This window comes from Equus asinus, chromosome 27, assembly GCF_041296235.1.
Source record: "Equus asinus isolate D_3611 breed Donkey chromosome 27, EquAss-T2T_v2, whole genome shotgun sequence".
In the NCBI taxonomy this organism is placed as follows: domain Eukaryota; kingdom Metazoa; phylum Chordata; class Mammalia; order Perissodactyla; family Equidae; genus Equus; species Equus asinus.
Genome location: NC_091816.1, coordinates 13334670 through 13355891, shown reverse-complemented (window position 1 = coordinate 13355891; position 21222 = coordinate 13334670). Strand labels below are relative to the sequence as shown.

The 21222-nt window shown below is 42.3% G+C and overlaps 2 protein-coding genes across 4 annotated transcripts in view; one reads left to right on the top strand and one right to left on the bottom strand.

Annotated features, from left to right (window-relative positions):
- Positions 1 to 5753: 5753 nt before the first annotated feature.
- Positions 5754 to 21222, bottom strand: part of MBOAT4 (membrane bound O-acyltransferase domain containing 4) — a 17761-nt gene continuing 2292 nt past the window's right edge. The window contains exons 1-3 of one of the 3 annotated variants that reach the window (XM_070499931.1): positions 16544 to 17273; positions 9543 to 9767; positions 5754 to 7359 (exon numbers count right to left, since the gene is read on the bottom strand). In XM_070499931.1, coding sequence (XP_070356032.1) covers positions 6396 to 7359; positions 9543 to 9721 — 1143 coding nt within the window. In that variant the 5' untranslated portion in view covers positions 9722 to 9767; positions 16544 to 17273 and the 3' untranslated portion in view covers positions 5754 to 6395. Of the gene's footprint in view, positions 7360 to 9542; positions 9768 to 12293; positions 12534 to 16543; positions 17274 to 21222 lie in introns of those variants that run through there. The other 2 variants (XM_014830914.3, XM_044760546.2) reach the window with 2 other exon arrangements.
- The window catches only part of DCTN6 (dynactin subunit 6), a 23453-nt gene continuing 17878 nt past the window's right edge, over positions 15648 to 21222 (top strand). Inside the window, exons 1-2 of the mRNA XM_014830900.3 lie at positions 15648 to 16615; positions 18745 to 18809. Of these exons, the coding sequence (XP_014686386.3) occupies positions 16398 to 16615; positions 18745 to 18809 (283 nt within the window). The 5' untranslated portion in view covers positions 15648 to 16397. The remainder of the gene's footprint in view (positions 16616 to 18744; positions 18810 to 21222) is intronic.

The window sequence follows — 21222 nt, the reverse complement described above, 5'->3', positions numbered from 1 at the left end:
ATTTTCTGGAATTCCCAGGGATGAGAACATATCTTATAAAATAAGTATACCAGATAACAAGCTTAACTCAAAAAGAGCTAACATTTGTTTTATTTTAACAAAAGTATTAAATGGATCATATATGTTTGTACTTTCTTAGAATATATTAAAACATTATTTTGATTTTTCCATGGTAATTTAGGCTTATCGTAAATTATTCTTCCCCTATTTTAAATGGCCCCAGACCTGTATTTTTCTGGAATTGTGTTTTTGCTGGCTTTTCTTACAACTGTTTGTTCCTACCACTTCTTAACTTCTTTTGTTTCTAATTGTCTAATCTATAGTATATTAGTAAGAATGGAAAGTTGTGAGGGAAAAAATGAGGTAACCAAGCTGGCTGAATCGACTATTAGATAGTTCTGTACACAGTACGTCAGCGGCCTTCATTAGGATGTCTCCCACCTGTTAGACAATGAAACGCTTTGTGATGAGTAATCTTCCTGCTGAAAGGCTTTTTTAAAAAACTCTCGTTCTTAACTGTGTACCAGATAGTGGGAGGTTGTGAGGGGGAGCACCAGGCAGCAAGTTGTTACCGTGCAGGGCAGCCGCAGAAGCTGTAGAGTTTCGTTTTCTCCACTTTCATGTAGGAGTTATTCTGAGCTTAAGATACTCATCTTAATCTTAATCACTCTTTTTCTGATTGCTAAGATCTTCTCTCTTCACCATTTGTTTTTAACTAAAACAGTCTGAAGATGAAGACAATTTTACAGTTTATTTTTACAAGAAACTTTGCACCATGTATTTTGCTTCCAGTCTCTTAAAGATTATTTGAATTCATCCCTGGATTTAGGACTATTTACTGTAGTCACAACAATTTAAATATTAATTGTTAAAACTTGTAAATTCCCGTTGGGAAGAATAAAACAGAGAAAATCAAACAGTGTTTCCACAAATGAGAAATTATGACCATAAAACGTTCCTTTTTCAGTGATTGTTCTGTTTCTCGTTTGTATTTAGGGGCCGTACTAATAGGGGGAAATCAAGAATGTTTTATTTCAGGAGCCAGTAGAAGGGCTAATACTACGAAAGAGAAACTTTGTTGCAGTTTACAACCACAGAAAACATCAAATAGAATAAAATATTAAAGAATAAACATGAGTATTTCCATATGTGTTTGTAAGAGCATTACTACTTTAATTATCTTGATTTATAGTTTGGCATTTAGTATCAGAAATAATCTTTTTCTCTTGGCAGATCAATTTATTGTTTAATATTATGTAAATAGAACTATGACATAAAAGCCAATAAACTGGCATAGATCTGTGAACCTCCCCAAATTAAGACAGATGTTTTCCTGAAAGCTAGGTACACTTACACAGAACATTTGAGACTTGTTTCTAAAGTGTTCACAATTGAACAACTTCCTAGGATTAAACTAAGATGGATGGATTTTAGTTTATTTTTGTCATAATCTAAATCACCAACTCCCAAAACATAGGTTAGAATCAGCTCTAAAACCTAGTTATGAGTATAGCAGTGAAGAAGAGGATATTAGGCTTGTAGAGGAGGAAGAAATATTCCTCTACTTGCTAGGTTCTCCTGGCTGGTCTAAGAATTAAATTGACATGAGACAGAATAACAGGAGAACATCAAATTTAATAACATGTTTACGTAGGGGAAACCCAGGAAAACTGAGTAACTCACCAAAATGGCTGAAGCCACCACCTTAAATACCATCTTCAGCTAAAGACAAAGGAGGATGTTGGGGGTAGTAGTTTTGGTCTTCAGAGGGGGGGAAGGCAATTCACATGGAGATGGAAAAGCAAATTTTTGGTAAATAAATGTTTGCCATACTTTTCAAAGACAATGGGACGTGGGGAGGATTTTGATCAAATGGGCCTTGCTAGGTTCCTCCTTGCCTACCATGCTTAGTTTATATTATACTATAGTTATCTATGATATTAGCTCCTTCCTAGAATAGGCCTTCTATCTTAAATTCTTAGTGGGGGAGGTCAATGTTTCTTTCTGAGTCTTCAAAATAAGCCAAAGAGACACATTTTCAGGTGACAAATTCCAATTCCCCCACATCTCCTAAGGATTAAAGAAAGATGGTTTTAAGCCATACTCCATACTAGAAATGACTTTAAAAATGGCCTAGTGATATTTTCACAGTCCAATTCTTAAAACAGTGTCTTCAAAAAATAAATTATTTAGAAGGAAAAAAAACTTTCTAGATACTGAGGAGTGTCCAACTAATTAGGTAGAAATGGTCTGGTGTTCACACCTCTGTCCTTCACCTTGGCTATGTCACTGAGATGCTTTTGCTGAAACTCTTATGTTTGGTTCCAGCTTTTCATCTAGAAAAGTTCTTTGTTCCCAGTTGCAGTTATATGCTACACGACAGCATTCTAGGTACTTTGGGGAATAGAAAAAACAATGGGAACATGTAGTCCCTCTCTGAATTAGCAATCTAGTAAGGTAAGACAGAGACACAAAAATTAATGGAAGCTGATTCCTATACATGCCAAAAGAGAAGTATGGGGGTTCATAGGAGGAGAAGATTTGGGGAGCAGAAGTGAGGTGGAGGGACATACCTTGTTCTGCTCCAGCTGGCGGTCCGCTAGCAGGCAGGGGTGAGTGTTTGTCGGGAGCAGGGCTCTGGTGTTGGTCCTTCAGCTTCCTGACCTTCAGGGAGCAGTTGGGGCAGCAAAAGTGGTAACAGGAGCTTCTTCTGACACCTTGATCTCTGGATCCCAGAGACAATGGAGATGTGAGAGATGCTGAGATGTAGGGTATATTTTAAAGGAATGACCAAGCAGATTTGCTGATGAACTGTGTGGGAGAAAGAAGAGTTGAGGATGACGACCAAGTTTTTGATTATCCATGTCAGGGGATGGGGGGAGGTGAAGAAGTAGTAAGGGAGAGTTGGGAAAAAAATAACCAAGGTCTGGACCACATATCCCAACTACTGGTTCTTCATATGTTTGTTACCATCATTTGCCTTGTTTAAAACCGTTACTAGGCAAAACAATACTATTGAGACTTGTGACACTTTATAACCTTGTTACTACTTTATAGATTCCTTGAGGGTTGACATTGTAGCACGCATCTTGGCATAGTGGTTACTCTGTGGCCTCTGGGCTCAGACTGCTGGACTTCTAGCTCTTAGACTAGATGTGTAACCTCAACTGAGTTATTTAACCTCTCTGTTTCATTTCCACATCTGTCAAATGAGGATAATAGTACCTACTTCACAAGGTAGTTGTAAGGTTTAAATGTGACACGCAGAGGGCTCACAGTGATAGTGTTAAGTGTTAGCTGTTATTACCATGTTTCCTACCAGTTCTCTGTACTGCTAAGCAGTTCTCTTTTCATACAAGTAGATAAATTCTTCAAAACAAGACAAAAAAACATTTTAACAATCAAGTCTCATAAAATATATTGCAGACATGAGTCACTCTGTCAGCCTCAGTGTCTCTTGGAAATGCCATAGCCACCTTGCTCCTGGTCATTCATTGCAGCACTTCAAGTTAACCAAAAAGGCCTGCTGATTATCTCATAAACGCTGCCCGGGTGCCGTGACTCGCACTTCCAGGGGACTAAGTATACATGATCCTCCTCACCCGCAGTCCTGCAGCAAACAAGCTTTTCAGTTATCATGGCTTATCCCATTTTTCAGGATTTCTTAATCACCGGAATCACACATAATACTTTCAAACAACTGGATGAGACCTCCTGGTCTGTAAGGGCTCCCACCAAACCCTTCAGAGTAATTTGGCTGATAAAAGGTTGGGAGGCCAGGGGTCAGGAGGTGTATGCCCACTGGGGCTGATGCCATGGGTAACTTAGCTCTAGTACTTGGCCCACAGAATCGAGTTCACTTGTCCAGGGCTGCTGCCTACGGGACAGACGTTGCTGGCCCCTTCCTTGCATTTGTAGGGGATAAGCATGGTTTAACAAAATGCTATCCTGCTTGGGCCAACAAACAGGCCAGAACAAGGCAGAAAGCAGGGGCGGCCTGGGGGCCACTTCTCAAACAAGAGAAGGAAAACATCAAATCCAGTTCTGGAAACAAAGTCAGAGCCATGAGATTAATCATGAGAGAGGTTAACAAGCAGGTGCCACCAGTCACGTGTCAAAGTGAATTTGGGAGGCAAGGGGCAGGGTCTTGGGAGTGACAGAATCAGTAACTGAAGGAAAAGGAAACTAAAGTTGCCAGTTGCTCACCTTGCAGCTGGGACAAGAGTCAGAAACTGAAAGTTAAGTCCTAACGAAGGAAATGAGGACTAGAAGAAGACACGGTCTCCCTGTGCTCTGCCCTCTGTGGACCCCAGGATCTCCTCTGGGCAGACAGATGGCTCCCTGGTCTACATCTCGGGCTCTGACTTTTTTTCTTAGATTAACTCCCTCAAATCACGTTGTTCTTTATAATGTCCAGCTGAAAGAAACCCTTCCTATAGGATGCAAATAGAAAGGGAAGGAAGTAGACATCTGGTTTAACCAATGAGAGGAGCAGGAATGGCCCCTGGCCATCAATAGGGAGATCGATCTAAAGACTGAATTGCACTTTAAAAGACTTTATTAACCAACTTCTTTTTTAAATTGAATATCCTATCCTAAGAGTTTCCCTAATCATTAAAAGCACTCACTTAAAAATTATTGAAGTTCAACATATATACAGAAACTTGTGCATGTCTTAAGTGTACAGTTTGAGGGACTTTCATAAACTGAACACATGCATCCACATAGCCAGCTCCCCAGAAACACCTCTCTAAAAAGCATTCATCTTTAATAGCTCTGTAATAGTCCCTCATCATTTGTTTAATCGCTTAATTTGCTTAATAATTCGCCTAATTGAACACTTTTTTCTATAATAATGCAGTGATTATTTAAATTTTCTCCCAACTTAGAACACCTCCACCACCCCACTTGCCTCTCTGGGCTGGATTCTAAGGAGCATTATTTCAGAGACATGTTTGTAATGATTTTAGAGTCATTTAATACCCCCTTGGCTGTGTAGTGTTTCCCCCTTGACTGTCCCCAATCCTGGGAAACCGCATTTGTCCACGCTGTCTCTTCTGGGCTATTGAGAGCGCTGAGTGGAAGTACAGAACCGTGCTGGTTAAGGCCATTGCAAATTCATGTCGTCTGCTCATCGAGGCCCTTGCTGCTGGCTATGTTACATTCTGTGTGCTACGATTGGGCTGTTTGTCTTAATGAGCGATATTGACCTATAACTTTCAAAGTGATCTGTAACTTCTAACTTAGTAGTATCTTTGTCAGGGTTCAAAGATTAAAAGCTTATTTGCAATTTTATATTTTGAGAAGGATGCAAATGATGGGTTTTGGAAGCTTAGTTACTTGTACAACGCTTCCTACGGTGGGATGGTTGTAACCCCAGGGTAAGCAGATAATTTTAAGCAGGACACAAATAAACATTTTTCATATAAACAAGTATATGTTTCTTTTAGTGACTACCAGAATAAAACATAATTAGTACGCCAAAGCAAATTTTCACCAATGCCATTGCTTAGAAAGAGGGTAAGTTTTTAAAAGTAAGTTGAGTTAAAGTTGATTTAAAGAAAAATAGTAATTACATAATAGTCCAGATGGCCCGCAGATGTGGTAGCACTGTGACAGTGCTACTTAATTGACACTGCTTCCCTATAACTTGGAGGTCCCGACATCATTCTCTTGGTGTATTTTAAATCCTAACAGACAAAGAAACAAAGGGAGTTATTTAGGATATGCCAAGAAAAAGGAAGCAGACCCTTAAAGTTGTACTAAAGCAGTGTTTACTTCTTGTTATTGGTGTTTTCATGTGACATAGTTCATGAGTCAGTTTTTTATTCAACAGTTATATAAGTGGTTATCAAGTCTTAGCCGGATTTTCAGTTTTTAACATATCTCGGAGATAATATGAGACTGTCCATTTTTAGAGCAAATTTTTCAAATTGTGGATAGGGATGGGTCTCTAGTTCATGTAACAAACCAACATGATAATATGATTTAGGTTTTGTTTTGTTGTCGTTTTTGTCTTGCTAAACTCCCATCCAGGATCAAGGGGACCAAAGGGACACTCAATTTTTGGATGTCCATGTATAAACCATTTGCCATTTGGTTCACAGTATGCTATGTTTTTATGTATCGCTGTACTTAAAGTTTGCTTCCACACCTAAATGTAAACCCCAAGGGCAGAAACCAGGTCTTTGTCTTTTTTGGATTCTCAGTACCAGAATAAAGGCTTGTTAAAGTAGATATACAAACTTCTATGGCAAGTCATCAGGTATATACATCCTGGACTTTGAAAACGCTTTTATTATGGAAAAGTTGAAACATACGCATCATCATTGCACTGTCTGGCACTTTCTAAACTCTGTTTCATGGATATATAAGTTGAAGGCCAGGGAAAGATGTCAGTTAAATGTGTGCTTTCTCTTTGCTAATAGCAAAAGCAAAATACAGTACACCATGGGAAAGACACTGTTGTAAGAATTACACAGCAGCCAGAGAGAGGAGAGGCTCCTGACCTCCACGGCCAGCATTATATAGGCAATGATGAGCTGGGTGTGGGCCCAGGTCAGAGTTCTATAGAGCAGCTTCATCGGCCAGGATCTGATAAACAATTTGGCAAAGGTGTGAATCAGGTAGTCAGCTTCCACCATCACAGCCCAGCAGAGGAAACCAAACACCTGTCCTGGATGGAGTCCATGCCACCAGGCAGAGAATGCAAATGTCTGCAACAACGGCCAGACCCTGCTGTGCTGAAATACGAGGCGTCTGAGCCACCGAGCTGTGCTTTGGTTCCACTTTCTCGCAAACAGGGATATCCTGTGGGTTGTTTCCAGTGTCCAAATGTCTGCATCAGGGATGTATCCGTCCTCACCAGGGCTCTGCCCAAACTCAGATCCAAAGCCCGCTGCACGCAGGAGGGAGTCATCCAGGATCCAGTGGGAGTAGTAGGTGAGTTTGAAGAGCCCGGCTGTGGACCACATGACATAGATGCACTGGAGTTGCCGGCAGTCGGTCAGTCCTGCTCCTGCTCTCACCACTGCCCTCATGACGACCTTTAGGCACTCTAGTCCCAGAATCTGCAGACCCCTCCAGGTCAGAGCCCTGAAAGGGTGCCTGGGACACAAGTTGCTGGGCCCTTGAACACGGGCCTGAAATCTCTGGAAGGAACACAGAGGGCCTCCTAGGAGAGCAGGAAAAAACAGCAAGTAGCTGAAATAGGGCAGTGCCTTACACAGATGCTCAGACAAAGAGCTTCTGCTCCTGGTGCCTCCTGATGCTGCTGCCAGTTTCCCTTCACAAATGTCCAGAGAGAGGGATGTGACCCTCTGGGTCAAGAGCATGAGGGAAGAAAGAGCGAGGCAGAACCTGAAAGAGATTTTTTTTATGGTAAAAACATTCCATATTTATTTTATCCCATTCCAGTCCCTCACACATGACCCCACAACAAATGGGTGGCTCTGAACAACTAAGACCAATCTCATGGCCTGTAGCACCGTACAAAGACTCTTGGATTAATTCAGAACCAGAAGCCACTCTGGGCAGGATCAAAAGGCAAATGGGGAAATTAATCATTAGTCAGAGAGGCAAATGAAAGAATGAGGAGGAGTATTGTGGGGAAATACTGATGACAACATTTCTAAGAATGGCTTATAAAGATTAGGATCAAGGACCTTGGAGAAATTGGCCATAGAAGAAACAAAAACTTAGTCATGAAGAGATTATGGGAAGTTGGAGAATGTAAGTATGAACCAGTCCCGGACGAAGATTCTGCAGGCTTTGGGATTTGGCTGAGGAATGTTCAGTCAAACTACAGGTTCAAGGTGTGAGCTGAGTCATTAGGATTTTGGGGTGTGTTCTTAACCAATTGCCCGAGCTATTCCTGCTTCACCATCACAGAGGAGAGAAGATACTGCTGGCAAGATTATTGCGGAGAAAATCAATGAAAATTACAGGGACGCACGCTACAATCAGGAATGCTGTCCTGCGGAGAGAAAACAGCACTGTCCCCAACCGCTGCCGTTATATCAGTGTGTCTGAGGATTTAAGGACGACTGACCTCCTCACTTGACTTAAATCCTAACAGTAAGCAAAGCAGCCTCCGAATGCCACCAACCCCTGTTCACTTACCTTCTGTTATGGGCCGAATGTGTCGTCCCCCGACCCCATTCATATGTCGAAGTCCTAACCTACAGTACCTCAGAAGGTGACTGTATTTGGAGATAGAGTCCAAGGTAATTAAGTTAAAATGAGGTCTTTAGGCTGGGCCCTCATCAAATATGGCTGGTGTCCTTAGAAGGAGAGGAGATTAAGACTCAGACACATACACAGAGGGAAGACCATTTGAAAGCACGGGGAGAAGATGGTCATCTACAAGCCCAGGGGAGAGGCCTCAGAAGAAACAGAACCCACCAACACCTCCATCTTGGACTTCCAGCCTCCAGAGGAAGTGAATTTCTGTTGTTTAAGCCACCAGGTCCACGGTACTTTGTTATGGGACAGCCAGAGCAAACTAATACATCTTCCTGTTTCAGCTCTGGCTCAGCCTTCCTCCCATCGGGCCAGATCCTGTTCAACCTACTCCTCCAGCCCCTATCAGGTCCCGGCTTCCCACTGAAACCCTAATTCACCCAGTCAGTTCTCCCTACCCACCTGCCATCTTGCCTTCTCTTCAGACAAGCAAGCCCTGAAGCCTTTAGGGAAACAGTTAGAATAAAGAACAGGATTTCGGGTGTGGTAGGGATGGCAGAGTGAGTGAACCAATGGCAGGCTAGAATCAGGTGACCCACCTCGACAGGCCACAGCCCCAGTTCTCTGAGGGGCCATGGACCCATACCAACTGATGACAGAGGGAGCCAGGAACAAGAGGCCTCAAGGCCACAGAGATACCTGTTTCCCCCTAATCTTGGTGATCTCACTGACTATGAAAACACTTCTCTAGACTCTAACTAGCACCTGATTTTTTTTTTCTCCTAGTTTGGGTGACTACCCTTCTTCCGAGGGAACAGCTGAGTCTCAGTGAAAGTAAAACTCTTGCACAGCAGGTGCCATGGGAAGGCGGCAAAGGTTTACAGTAGATGTATACTTTCCCTGTCCCGCTGAAGGCAAGGGAAGGCTGCTGGCTCTGTGTCTGAACCACCCACACTGAGGTGAGCAAACTGCACTGAGTCACCTCCAGGCAGGCCTCAGCTGCGGTCCTGGGACTCCTGGTTCACCCCCCTTCTCAGGGACAACACTAATTACAGCTAAGAGCCAGACACTATGCTACCGTACAGGCAACAAATAGTGGTTATTAGTAGTCATATAATTACATTTATAGTCATTATTTCTAACCTAAGAGTCTTGCCAGATAAGTATTGTTATATATACACACACACACACTTTTTTTCAGAAAAAGAAACTGAGGCTGAGAGAGGTTAAGTGACTTGCTCAAGGGCACACTGCTCACAGGTGGGAGAATTCTGATTCGAACTCAACAGCCAGGTTCCCTCCATGATCACCAAGCAAACCCTGGGTCAACTCAGTCCAGCCAAATGAGCTGGCTGCTTTACCTCGTGGAAGGAAGTTCTTGCAGATAATACTCAGTATAGTGCAGACCCAGGTGACACAGTGTCTGCCAGCTCATCTGAAAGCAGAAAGTCTGCCTGTGGACTTCCTGTGGGCTGAGCAAGCAGATCAGAAACACAGCGCATATCACAGGGATGAAGACAAGCACAGCAAAGGGACCCATAGCAGCCAAGGCCAGGGCGCCTCCTCCAGCCAGCAGAAAGAGGTACCTGGAAGAAAAAGACAGCCCGTGAGACTGACTTAGAACAGTGTGACAAATGAGTCACTTCAGATGTCATTATTCTGGATAACCCAACAGAGGTAGTCCCCACGTAACTTAGACTAAAGAAGTCATCCCGTTATCACTGCAAAGTCTTCCTTTTGTTGTTCTGAAGGATAGAACCATGGGACAAAGAGCCAGAGTCCATTGTAAATGACGTCCGCAGAAGACAAATCTCGATTCCTGCCTTAGTGACCCTGGAAACCGCTCTTTAATGTTGGCCATTCAAATGGGAACAATACGTGCCCCTGACAATCCTGTGGGTGACAGGTCCAGAAGGCTTCCTAGTAGGGACATCTTAAAAAGCTAGTGGTATGCTGCCTGACTGAAAAGTCACGTGGATCCAGTTTCGAGGATCTAGGAGAGCTCTCTAGACATCATCCCATTGAGATGGGTCTCTTTTCCTTTTCACGGGGTTGTACTGCCCTGAACCACTGAAGAGAGTAAGAGAGGGAGAAAGGGGACCCAATGCCTCCTTTTGGTAAGTGTTGGAAAACTCAATTAGAAAATCTTTACATCTGCCCTTAATCTTCTCTATTGCACTCTAGGATTTTATGAGTTAGTGGGGTTTTTTAAGGTTGTAAAATACCCACGTCAGTGAACTGGTTTGTGGAGCCCTCCTCCCTCGGAAGCCAGAAGATGCCCTGGGGATCTGCAGAGACCTGGGCAAGTTCACATTATGAGGACTGGGGTCTTCTTTCCACAGCATGTGGAGGTCCGTTTGTTTTTTTAATTGGTGCCAAATTAATAAATCTGAACGAAGAGGTCAGGAAAGATATGAAACAAGGACTCAAGGACAGGAAAATTGAGTCAAAGAAGCCTACGTCCTCTCGACCGTCACAAGGCAGGCATATATCATGGCTCTGTGGCACAGTGACATGCATGTGTTGGCAAGAATTACTTTCTTGGGGAGACTGGTAGGCGCCTCAGTGTGACAATCTATTCCACAGGCTCTGGGACATCCCTGTGCTTCTCTTTGAGCCAGCCACCCCAATTAACTCTGTGGTCCGAGCCTTCACTTCCCTGCCATGGGAAAATAAGGGGGAACACTTACCCTTAAACAGCAGAAGTGGAAGCCTGAAGTAACCCTCCAGCCAGAGGCAAATGCCCTGGGGATTTGCAAACATTAAAATGTGTATACATGCACAATGTAGGATGCATGATTTATGGATGCTTACTTTATTCTAGGCATTGTGCTAATAAGCCCTTTCTAAGAAACATCTTTATTTAATTCTTAAAATAGCCCCATGAGATAGGCATTATTATTTCCATTTTACAGATAAACTTGGAGAGTGTTTATTCACATACAGAAGGATGCTCAAGACATGAGAGACTCAGGACTCGCCAGGCTGTCTCCAAAGCCAGCAATCCTTTCTTTTTTTTAAAGCTCCAGTGCATGGTTGTGTATCCTAGTTGTTAGTTTAGTTCTCTATGTGAACTGCTGCCACAGTATGACAGCTGACAGATGGGTGGTGTGGCGCCAAGACTGGGAAACAAACTCGGGCCGCAGCAGTGAGAGCACCGAATCTTCACCACTAGACCACCGGGGCTGGCTCCAAAGTCAGCAACCTTAATCCATGGGAATTAACCCTGATTTTTGCACATTTTGCTTTACTGTTTGTGATTCTTTCTCATTAGGAAACTTTTTTTACAACTGCTTAAATGAAGCTAAAGGCCATCAACCAGTTGTGAACATACAGCAACACACCACAGTTTAACCAAACTCAGCAATCCTAATGGAACATTAGACACAGCTAGATTTTACATAAGAATCCCCAATATATAAAAATCCTAATTTCCAAGATAAGGGAATTATTAGGAAGTAGCTCTTTGGCAATGCATTTTCACATTATGAAAGGATATTCCACAAAACTTTTTTAAAACTAGGGACTGTCCCTAATGTATTGAGTTTATTAGCTATAAAAAAAAATCAGTTCAATCAAGTTATCAAATCTGTAGCAACAATAATTTTTGAACCCCAGGCTGAGATATAGCTAATCTAACAAAATTTGTTTTGACCTATTTCATTTCTCTGAGAAGTCATACAAAGGCATTTTTAAAAATCCCATTTAGTTATAGATTTAATAAAATTTAATTTTATTGGAAATGATAAAATTCCATGAAATCAGGACTGTTCAAGAACATCCAGGACATATGGTGGTGTATAGATGGATCCATTTGGGGTATTCCTGTACCACCTCAACATTAATTTCTCCCGAGTTTATCTTTATCCTTTTTTCACTTAATGGAAACCTACCAAACTCTGAGTAAGTACAGACGTGATGTCAATTTCCAGTTCCGTTTCACTCTATTAGAGATATTCATGATCCAGCAATCAATAGTCAGCGGCAGTGACAATAACTTAAAAACAACCAGTGTGATTAATATTTAATATTCACATCTGCACTCCAGTCTGTGTTTTTTGACTTACAATGGTAGTCATAGATGCAAGAGCAAAATTAGCCATCAAACCTACCTGGCATGAGTGGAAAATGAATCCATAGTGCAAAGGTAATTAAATAGAAGTGCAAAAGGAAAAGCAGCCCCTTGATAAAGTGATACAGGATGGAGAAGGAACAGCTGAAGCCAACCCATCATGAACTGGAACAGAAGATACTGTCCTCTCCAGGGTCCTTAACCAGTGTCTTCCTGCAAGAGAAACCTCAACCAGGCTCCCCTTGATTGTTTTATACGGTTTAGGAAGGTCTGGGTGAGCAAAAGGCAAACACGGCACGGGAGATAAGCAGCATACAAGTTGGCTTTCTGATAAAGGGAACTGCACTATGGAAACCAAAACGCATTTTGGGATTATATCACTTAACAATGTAGGAAAAACATCGCTTTCAGAAGTTCTGGTTTTGTTTACTTTACCCACCACGTTATTTGCCTCTCCAGTCATCAGACTGTCATATTTTCTTCACTAAGTTAATGAAAAATCTCATTTTCCAATTGTGGACAGACAAGTCACTGGACTGGGGAGGTGGGACAAGAATGTGGGCATGAGGAAAGGAGGCAGGTTCTCAAAGAGGAAGAAGATTCCCCTCCCAACCACCACTGCCCTCCTTGTGCTATTTCTTTTTCTTTTTTCCATAGTATCTGTCACCACTCCTTGTATGTCTATTCCTCAATTTGTCTATTGCCCATCCCCTGCTATAGTGGGAGCTCTCCTAGAGAGGGAATTTCTGTTTATTGGTGTATCCTCAGCACTTAGAACGGCACTGGGCACATACTATGTACTCAGTAAACACTTGTTAAAGTTAAAAAGGTTTTGAGGAAGCAAAAGTGTAGAGAGGAAATTGCTTAAAGAGAAGTTTTCTTTGGGATGTGGGCAAGAAATACAGGAGACACTGCCCAGAGGCAAGACAAGATCAACAGGCCGTCTCTTGGCTAGTAGAGTCCAGCTACTGAGCCCCGCGCATCACGGCGCTGTCCCCGACCAGCTGTTTGTCATCTCCAAAGACACACGTAAGAGCAAGCAGCCTTAACCAAAGAACGGGGAGAGTATAGCTTGATACAAAAGCATCTTAAGGGCAAGGACTACCTCTTAGTGAGAGACAGCTCTGCACAGAAGAGAAAACCTGAAAGAAAGCTTCCTGTTAACTGGGGAACTCAGAGCAAATATTGCTTCACCTCTCCGAGACTGAGCTCCTTCATCTTAAACTTAGATACAATAATGCCTGTCTCAACAGAATTGTTACAAAGATTCGATAAAGGATGTAAAAGCATGCAGTATAAAGCTGGTTGGCTGAACGTAGTTGAAGGCAAAACAATTGAATAATAAAAATTATGAGTGTTATTGGGCTACAAGTTTATGATAGATCTGTGCCAAGGACTAGGAATATAAGGATATATAAAGATATATAAGGATATATAAGACATGGCCCGTGCCCTCAAGTAACTCTCAACCTACTAGGGAGATGGAAATGGCAACAAATACTTTCATTAAAGAACTATAAGTGCAGTATACCACGTGTGTACTGTAGCAGATAAGTAAAGAAGTAATCATCCACAGAGATAGGGGATTTTCAAAAAGCAAGAGAAGTGGAGAAGTAGAAATGCTTAAATTGGCTTCAGAAGGATGTTTCCAAACAGATGGATAGCTTATTCTGGGCCACAAATGGCCCAAAGACGTAGACAAACAGTACAACAGTTAATGGGGAGGAGAGGGCTCCCTAAGAATGAATAAGCTCACGTCATAGTACACATATTAAAATACAGCCACATCCCCCATTAACTATAATTGCTAGGTGCAGAAGAATTAAGTTGCAGTTAATTTGTTATGAAAAGAATTTATGCTTTGTGTCACTGAATTAAATATTTATTAATTCCTACTTGTACTTTTCTTTTTGCCTTTTGGAATCAGTTCATTTTATTTTCGGGTCTCAAACATTCTGTAGGTCCCTGAAAAGCTTTTGGGCCTTGGCACTATACTCAATATTGATAAAATAGTCCTTCTTATAAGCATGCAGTGATGGTTCATTTTGTGTCAACTCAGGCTAGGCTGCCCAGTTGTTTGGTCAAACGTGAGTCTAGATGTTGCTGTGAAGGTTTTCTTTCTTTTTTTTTTTTTTTTTAGATGAGATTAACATTTAAATACGTAGACTTTGAGTAAAACAGATTACTATCCAAAATGTAAGTGAGCCTCACCCAATCAGTTGAAGGCCTAAAGAGCAAAGACTGAGGTTTCTCAAAGAGGAAGAAATTCCACCTCAAGACTGTAAGACAGAAACCCTGGCTGAGTTTCCAGCCTGCATACTGTGGACTAGAGACCGCAACATCAACTCTTCCCTGAATTTTAAGCCTGTGGGTCTATTTCTACAAATTTCAGACTTGCCGCCCCCATAATCACATGAACCAACCCCTTAAAATAAATGTGTGTGTATATGCCTATATCAATATCTCCCATAGGTCCTGTTTCTTCGGAGAACCCTAATCCACATGCCATGGAAGTCTTTCAAATTAATTTAGACAGAAAATTGCTTGAGAATAGATAGCTGTTTACATGCTTGGGGACAGCAGAATGTTCTCAATTCATCCATACATTAATTCAACAACTTTTTTTTTTTTTTTTTAGTATCGACTACGTGTCAGGTACTGATGTCAGTGCTGAGTAAAGAGTAGGGACAAACTCACCTGGCCTTGCTTTCATGGTACAGTCTTTGGGGAAGATAGTAAAATAATTAAGCACAGCTGGTGCTGGTCGCCACCCTTATCCCAGGAAGGAAACCAGGCAGGAGTATAGCAGGAGGGACCTATTTCTGATGGGTGGTCAGAGAGAGTTTCTCTGAGTGATGGTCAGTTCTTTGTATCAACTTAGCTAGGCCACAGTCCCCAGTTATTCAATCAAACACCAATCTAGGTGACGTTGTGAAGGTATTTTGTAGATGTGATTAAAGTCCATAACCAGTTGATTTTAAGGAAAGGAGCTTATCCCAGATAATCTGGGTGGGCCTGATTCAATCAGTTAAAAGGCCTTAAGAGTAGAACTGGAGCTTCCCTGGAGAAAAAATTCTATAAAACAGCAGCTTCATTCCTGCATGAGAGTTCCAGCCTGCCCTACAGGTGTCTTGCCTAGCCAGCCCCCACAATCACGTAAGCCAATTCCTTGCAATAAACCTCACAATATACATCTCTTGGTGGTTCTGTTTCTCTGGTTGAACCCTGACTGAATGATACACTGAGTATGTGAATTTGAGATTTAGAGAGTCAGAAGGGGGGGGGGGGGTGGACGGCAGGTGGAAGCAGTTTGGGGCGGAGAGTCAGCTTGGCTTCTTGGAGAATGGAAGTGTGATTAGAGAAAGAGGAACAGGAAATTAAAGAAGAGAGAAGTAGGAAGGGGCTGGATCTAGCCCAGAGATAAGTTATGAAAAGGAGTTTGGGTTTTAAAAGGAATAGGAAGTAAAATAACTGGATTTGGTTTTTAAAGGACGATTTTTGCTAGAGGAGAACGGCTTGGATGGGGGGTGAGGGGCAGGGATGGGAGCCTGAATTTAGAGGTCAAGGGTGGAAGGAGCAGACAACAGAGGAGAGATGGCGGCTGGGATTAGATTAGAGAGATGATAGAGTAAATGATGCAAAGTGGAAGAATGAGACTCCAGATGTAGGACCAGCAGAACTTGCCGGTGAACTATGCCTAGGATGACTCGAGTTTCTGGCTTGAGCAACTGGGTGAATGGTGGATTCCTTTACTGAAATGCAGAGAGGGCGAGGGTGTAAATCGAAAGCTCTGTTCTGGACTTTGAAGGTTTGGTAAGACTTTGAGGCGCCTAAGGGGAGATGTCAAGCAGGCAATCGAATAACCAGGTGTGAAGCTCTCGGCAAAGAGGACAGAACTACAGATATTAACCTGAGAAAGCCAGCAGATAGAGGGTACTTAATTTATGGGAATGACGCGCTCACCCAAGACGAGATGAGCTCACACTGAATGGGAAAAAGGGCCCAAGGCCAGCAGGAGGAATCTTAGCGACCGAAAAGAGGCTGAAAACGAACGGTAGGGTATAGTGAGGTCATAATGATGTGCATTGGATTGACTAAACAGCTGCTTTAAATACGAGTTTCTCGGTCCCTGGACTGCACTAACATGAGCGGGCCGCCATGCACCGCTACCTTGCACAATGCTGCCCACCCGAGTAGAGGACCCCCCGCCCTCCAGCCCCGCCCACCCCGGCTCCGCCTGCTCCCAATCCGGCCAGGCTCTCCAATCGCTTGCAGAGATCATCGCTTTACCCAGGCGGTTGTGTCGATCTCCGCTCCAATTGGAGACAGGGGCCAAACCATGGCGGAGAAGACTCAAAAGAGGTGAGTCTGTTGATTGAGAAAAGCCTAGTCTCCACTCTTCGCAGGAGTTGAACGTGTGCCTGGTCGCCAGTGGTGGGGACTGAGATGGTGTCTTATCCTGGGCGTTCGGCCTAGATGGTTCCTAAGGCCCTGACCTGGCGGCCGCTGAGGGAGGAGGCGACGGAGTCGGGGTAGGAAGGCCTGGGAAGGGATGCGGAATCGGTGCCGGGAAGGTTTTTGTTCTTCCATCCCTACGCCGCCTTGCCATCCCTCCCCCGCAACGCGCCTGCGCGGAAGGGGTCTCCGGGAGGGGCTGCGAGGGGAGACTGGGGTGGCCTCCTTCGCGGTACCCAGAAGGTCCCCTCATCCTTCCGTTCTGCTGCACTTGGTGCGGCGTCCACGGGTGGCCTGTAGCTGCATTCTCTGCCCTGTGCTCCGGGACACCCACTTTAGTACTGGCCACACCCCAGTCCCTTCCTGCCTGTCACGGGTGCCGTGTGTGTAAAGTGATGCACGGTCGCTTGTCAAAAAGGAGTTCGCACCCGGACTAGGACTGTTGGAGCCGTTCTCCCCGGCGTGGACAATCTCTTTAGCAAACGTGTGAGGACAGGGATTGTGGCTTCTTCTCCAGCAGTCTTCATTGCTAGGCACTGTTGGTGGAGAGGAACGGCTTGGATGCGAAAAATGAAGTTAAACTGTTTCCCAAAGCACCCGTGTCGAGCGCCCTCTACTGACTCCTTTTGAAAAAGAAAACCGACAAACATTGTTTCTCGTGCCGTAAATGAAAATTTAGGGGTTTTCTTCTGTTTAGGCAGGTAACTGTAATCTTTTTTCATAAGCTAAAGAGGAACAGATCTATCATAAATATTACGCACAGTATACAGTAGCGTACAGTAGAGGTGAAGGTATGAGTTGTTATTTTAAAAGGTCTTTGCCTTCTCCCGGCTGCCTGCGCCCCCTCCACCCCCCCAGTCTGAAGTGACGGAGATGTTTGGACCACGTTATAGTTGGTCTAGTGGTGAATTTAATTATTTCTTGCCTCCCGGAGAAGTATGCTGGTTGTGACACAGACTGCGTGGGGCCTCTCCCTTAGGCATAAAACTGAAGACAGAGGGGCACTTGTGAATCGCTCCTATCCTCACTTGTCCTTGACAAATTAAATGTTGGATAATGCTCTTTTCATTAAAAAATCATAGAGGGAGGCTGAGGGAGTGGAAAGTTGGAATGGGAAATAAGGTCTAAAACAAAAGGCATTTTATAAAGCCTAATTTATTTGACCGGGGTTTAATAAAATTGCATATTTTAGCGCCATAAATAATATAATTACTACTAAGAAAAATTTTTTACTTAATGAGAACAAGTTCCCTAATGATTATCAGTTTAATGGGGAAGTCATTTGGTGCAGTTCTTCATGTGAGCTCATGGCTAGGGCAGCATTTAGCTAGATTCAGCTGTGTCAAAAGATCAGAGCAGAATATCAAAAAGCATCAATAAATTATTTGGAAATTATTAATTTTTTGAACAATTTGCAGTACAATTCATATCACTTGGGATAAGCAGTTTTATAATATATATAGTTAGAGAATAAGTAGGAATATTTGTGAATTTTAAGTGTCTGCATTGATTTCTATGTTAATATTACCTTGCTGGTTATTAAATATTTTGAATGTACATTCTTTTTCCTCTTTACAAAAATAGTGGCATATTATATACTGTCCATATCTGGCTTTGATTTTTTGACTTAACAATATAGCTTGGAAATCCAAATCTTTTACATAAAAGATTATTCATTCTCTTTTATGACTGTGTATTAGTCCATAGTGTACCATAATTTATTAACCACATCCTACTAATGGATATCTAGCTTGTTTTCAGCTTTTTTGCTATTTAAAAACAGTGCTGGCGTTAAAAGAATCCAGAGCCTCTTTTCTTCTCAAGCATTTTAATAAAGCATCACATAAGATTTTAGCCTAGTAGAAAGTATGCTACCACAGAAGTTTATAACATATTAAACCTTTCCCTCTTAAAATTTACTTTTCATTTTTCATCAGATTTATTTTAACCTTGTTCTCACTGCAATGTCAGTATAGCTTCTATAATAATATTTTTAAACCTTACCCATGATGTGTTACCTTTTTCTTCCTGTACAGTGTGAAGATTGCTCCTGGAGCAGTTGTTTGTGTAGAAAGTGAAATCAGGGGGGATGTAACTATAGGTAAGAAAATCGTTTGTTAGTGTTGTTTCTCAAGAATTGATGTGATTTAATTTATTTCAGTGCTTTACAATTAACTAGGTATTATCTTTTATGTTTGTATCACTGATGTCCTAATGTTGTTGACAAAACAATATTTCTTTCATGAGTGTTTAATGTTTTTAAAAGAATTTAGTGTGATGGAGTCTATTTTAAAACACTTATATAATGAACTAATGAGGCCATATAATGAAGTCATTCATTTATTTGAGAGACATCTATTGTAGACCTACCATATGCTAGGCACTGTGCATAGCACTCAGCAGTGAACACAGCAGACGTGGAGCTTACATTCTACCAGATAGTTATTAAGAGTGTGGACCATTGAGTCAGACAGACCTGGGTTAGCCTCCTTGCCCTCTACCTGCTGGGTTACCTTGGACATATTGCTTAACCTTACTAACCTCCATTGTCTGCATCTGTGTAATTGTGTGTATCAGGATTAGGTTCAGCTGCATGTGTGCGTGGCTTCAACATGCCACCTGTTTATTCTCTTGTATACAAAAATCTAGGCAGTGCAGGGCTGGTGAGTGGATCATCCAGGAGCTCCAGCCTTGCAGGCCAGCATGTGATGGCTAGAGCACTAAGAGTGGTCTTAGATAAGAAAGGGGAGCAGTGGAGACAAAAGGGTGCACCTTCCAGTTGAGTCAGCTCCCTTTAAATAGTCTTCCTGAATGTTCCACACAATCCTTTGTGTGTCTGATGCCTTGGGCTTAGTCTCAGGGGCACATCCAGCTGTAAGGAAGGCTGGGAGATATAGTCTGAACTGGGTACCTTGCTGCCCCCAGTAAAATGCAATTCTGTTACAAGGGAAAAAGGAAGAATGGATGTCCGGTGGCAATGAGCAGTTTCTGTCACATGCAAAATAGGAGTGCTTACCTCATAGGTTTTTGAAGGATCAAATAAGAATAGTTGTGAAAGTTATTGCCCAACACCTAAAACATAGTGGGCACTCAATAAACGTTAGCTGATTGCACTGTTAGATCTTATCAGTGTAGCATTGCTAGAGGTGAGGTCCAACATTTAAATCAAATGAACAGCTGAACATGTAGCAACTTGCTTATATGAACGTGATGAAATTCCCCCAAACTCACATTTTCGCCACTAGTTCTTTTACATATGTTTTCCCTGGATATGCTTCCCTTGCAGCTTTATTAACATGAGCCCATCCTTACTAATAGCTGCGTGTTACCAGAGTAGAGCTCTCAGTGAATAAAGCACACTTTCAGAGAGAAAATATGCCTTGTTCCTTTATACTAACAGAATCTTTAATAGAAAAGAAAATTGTACATTTTAGTCAGCCTAAGCTTCCAACCAATTTAGGCAGCATGTCTTGTAAAACCAATGAAGACTGTGCCAGTATTATGGAACATCATTAGGAATTTGCCAGGTTAGATTTATCTAATTATTTTAAATTGGCAGAATTTCAAAGTTTAGAAGGTGACTGTTTCTTTTCAATGCTATCTTAACTCTCTGTTAACTCTTAAACCACTTGCAAACTTTTTATGAGGAGAAATTATCATGGTCACATGTTTACCAAAATGCTCTTCTGCATTATTTTTATTCTGGTGTTTTTACGGTTTTCATCATGATTCAAGGAGGAGCATCTAATATTAGCTCACAAGGCATTCTATAATTAGGAGAAAAGTAAGACTAAAATAATGTAGCTAATTATATAAACTTTCCCTTTCATTTCTACTTCCTCCCCATTTTAAACAAAAGTGTACAAGATCTACTATAATAACAGATATATAGATAGTATAGATATCTCTACAGGCATAAGTGTACATACAGGTATATGTTGTGTGTGTATTTCATATTTGAAATAACACCTGTTACTTGCTGAAGCTTTCCTAGAATAGCAGTAAAGGCTTTATCCTATGAAAAGGAAAGGTCAGCCACTGTGTAGGACTGGGGCATGGGGGTATCAGGAGTCAGCACTCACTTTCCTGTTTCTCCCTCTGCCTTTACTCTGTGCTCCTCCCCTTTCTTTACCCTTTTATCCTCCAACCCTCCCTAAATGTTGAAATTATGTAAAGATATACAGTACTTAATTCACTTGCCATATGGTTTTTGACCACTAGCTGATAGTGCACAGCTCTGATAATTTTTAAAACTAGCCATTTGGGGCTGGCCCAGTGGCACAGTGGTTAAGTGCACACGTTCCACTTCACTGGCCCCAGGGTTCGCCGGTTCAGATCCCAGGTGCAGACCTATGCACCGCTTGTCCAAGCTATGCTGTGGCAGGCGTCCCACATATAAAGTAGAGGAAGACGGGCACGGATGTTAGCTCAGGGCCAGTCTTCCTCAGCAAAAAGAGGAAGATTGGCAGCAAATGTTAGCTCAGGGCTAATCTTCCTCAAAAAAATATAAAATA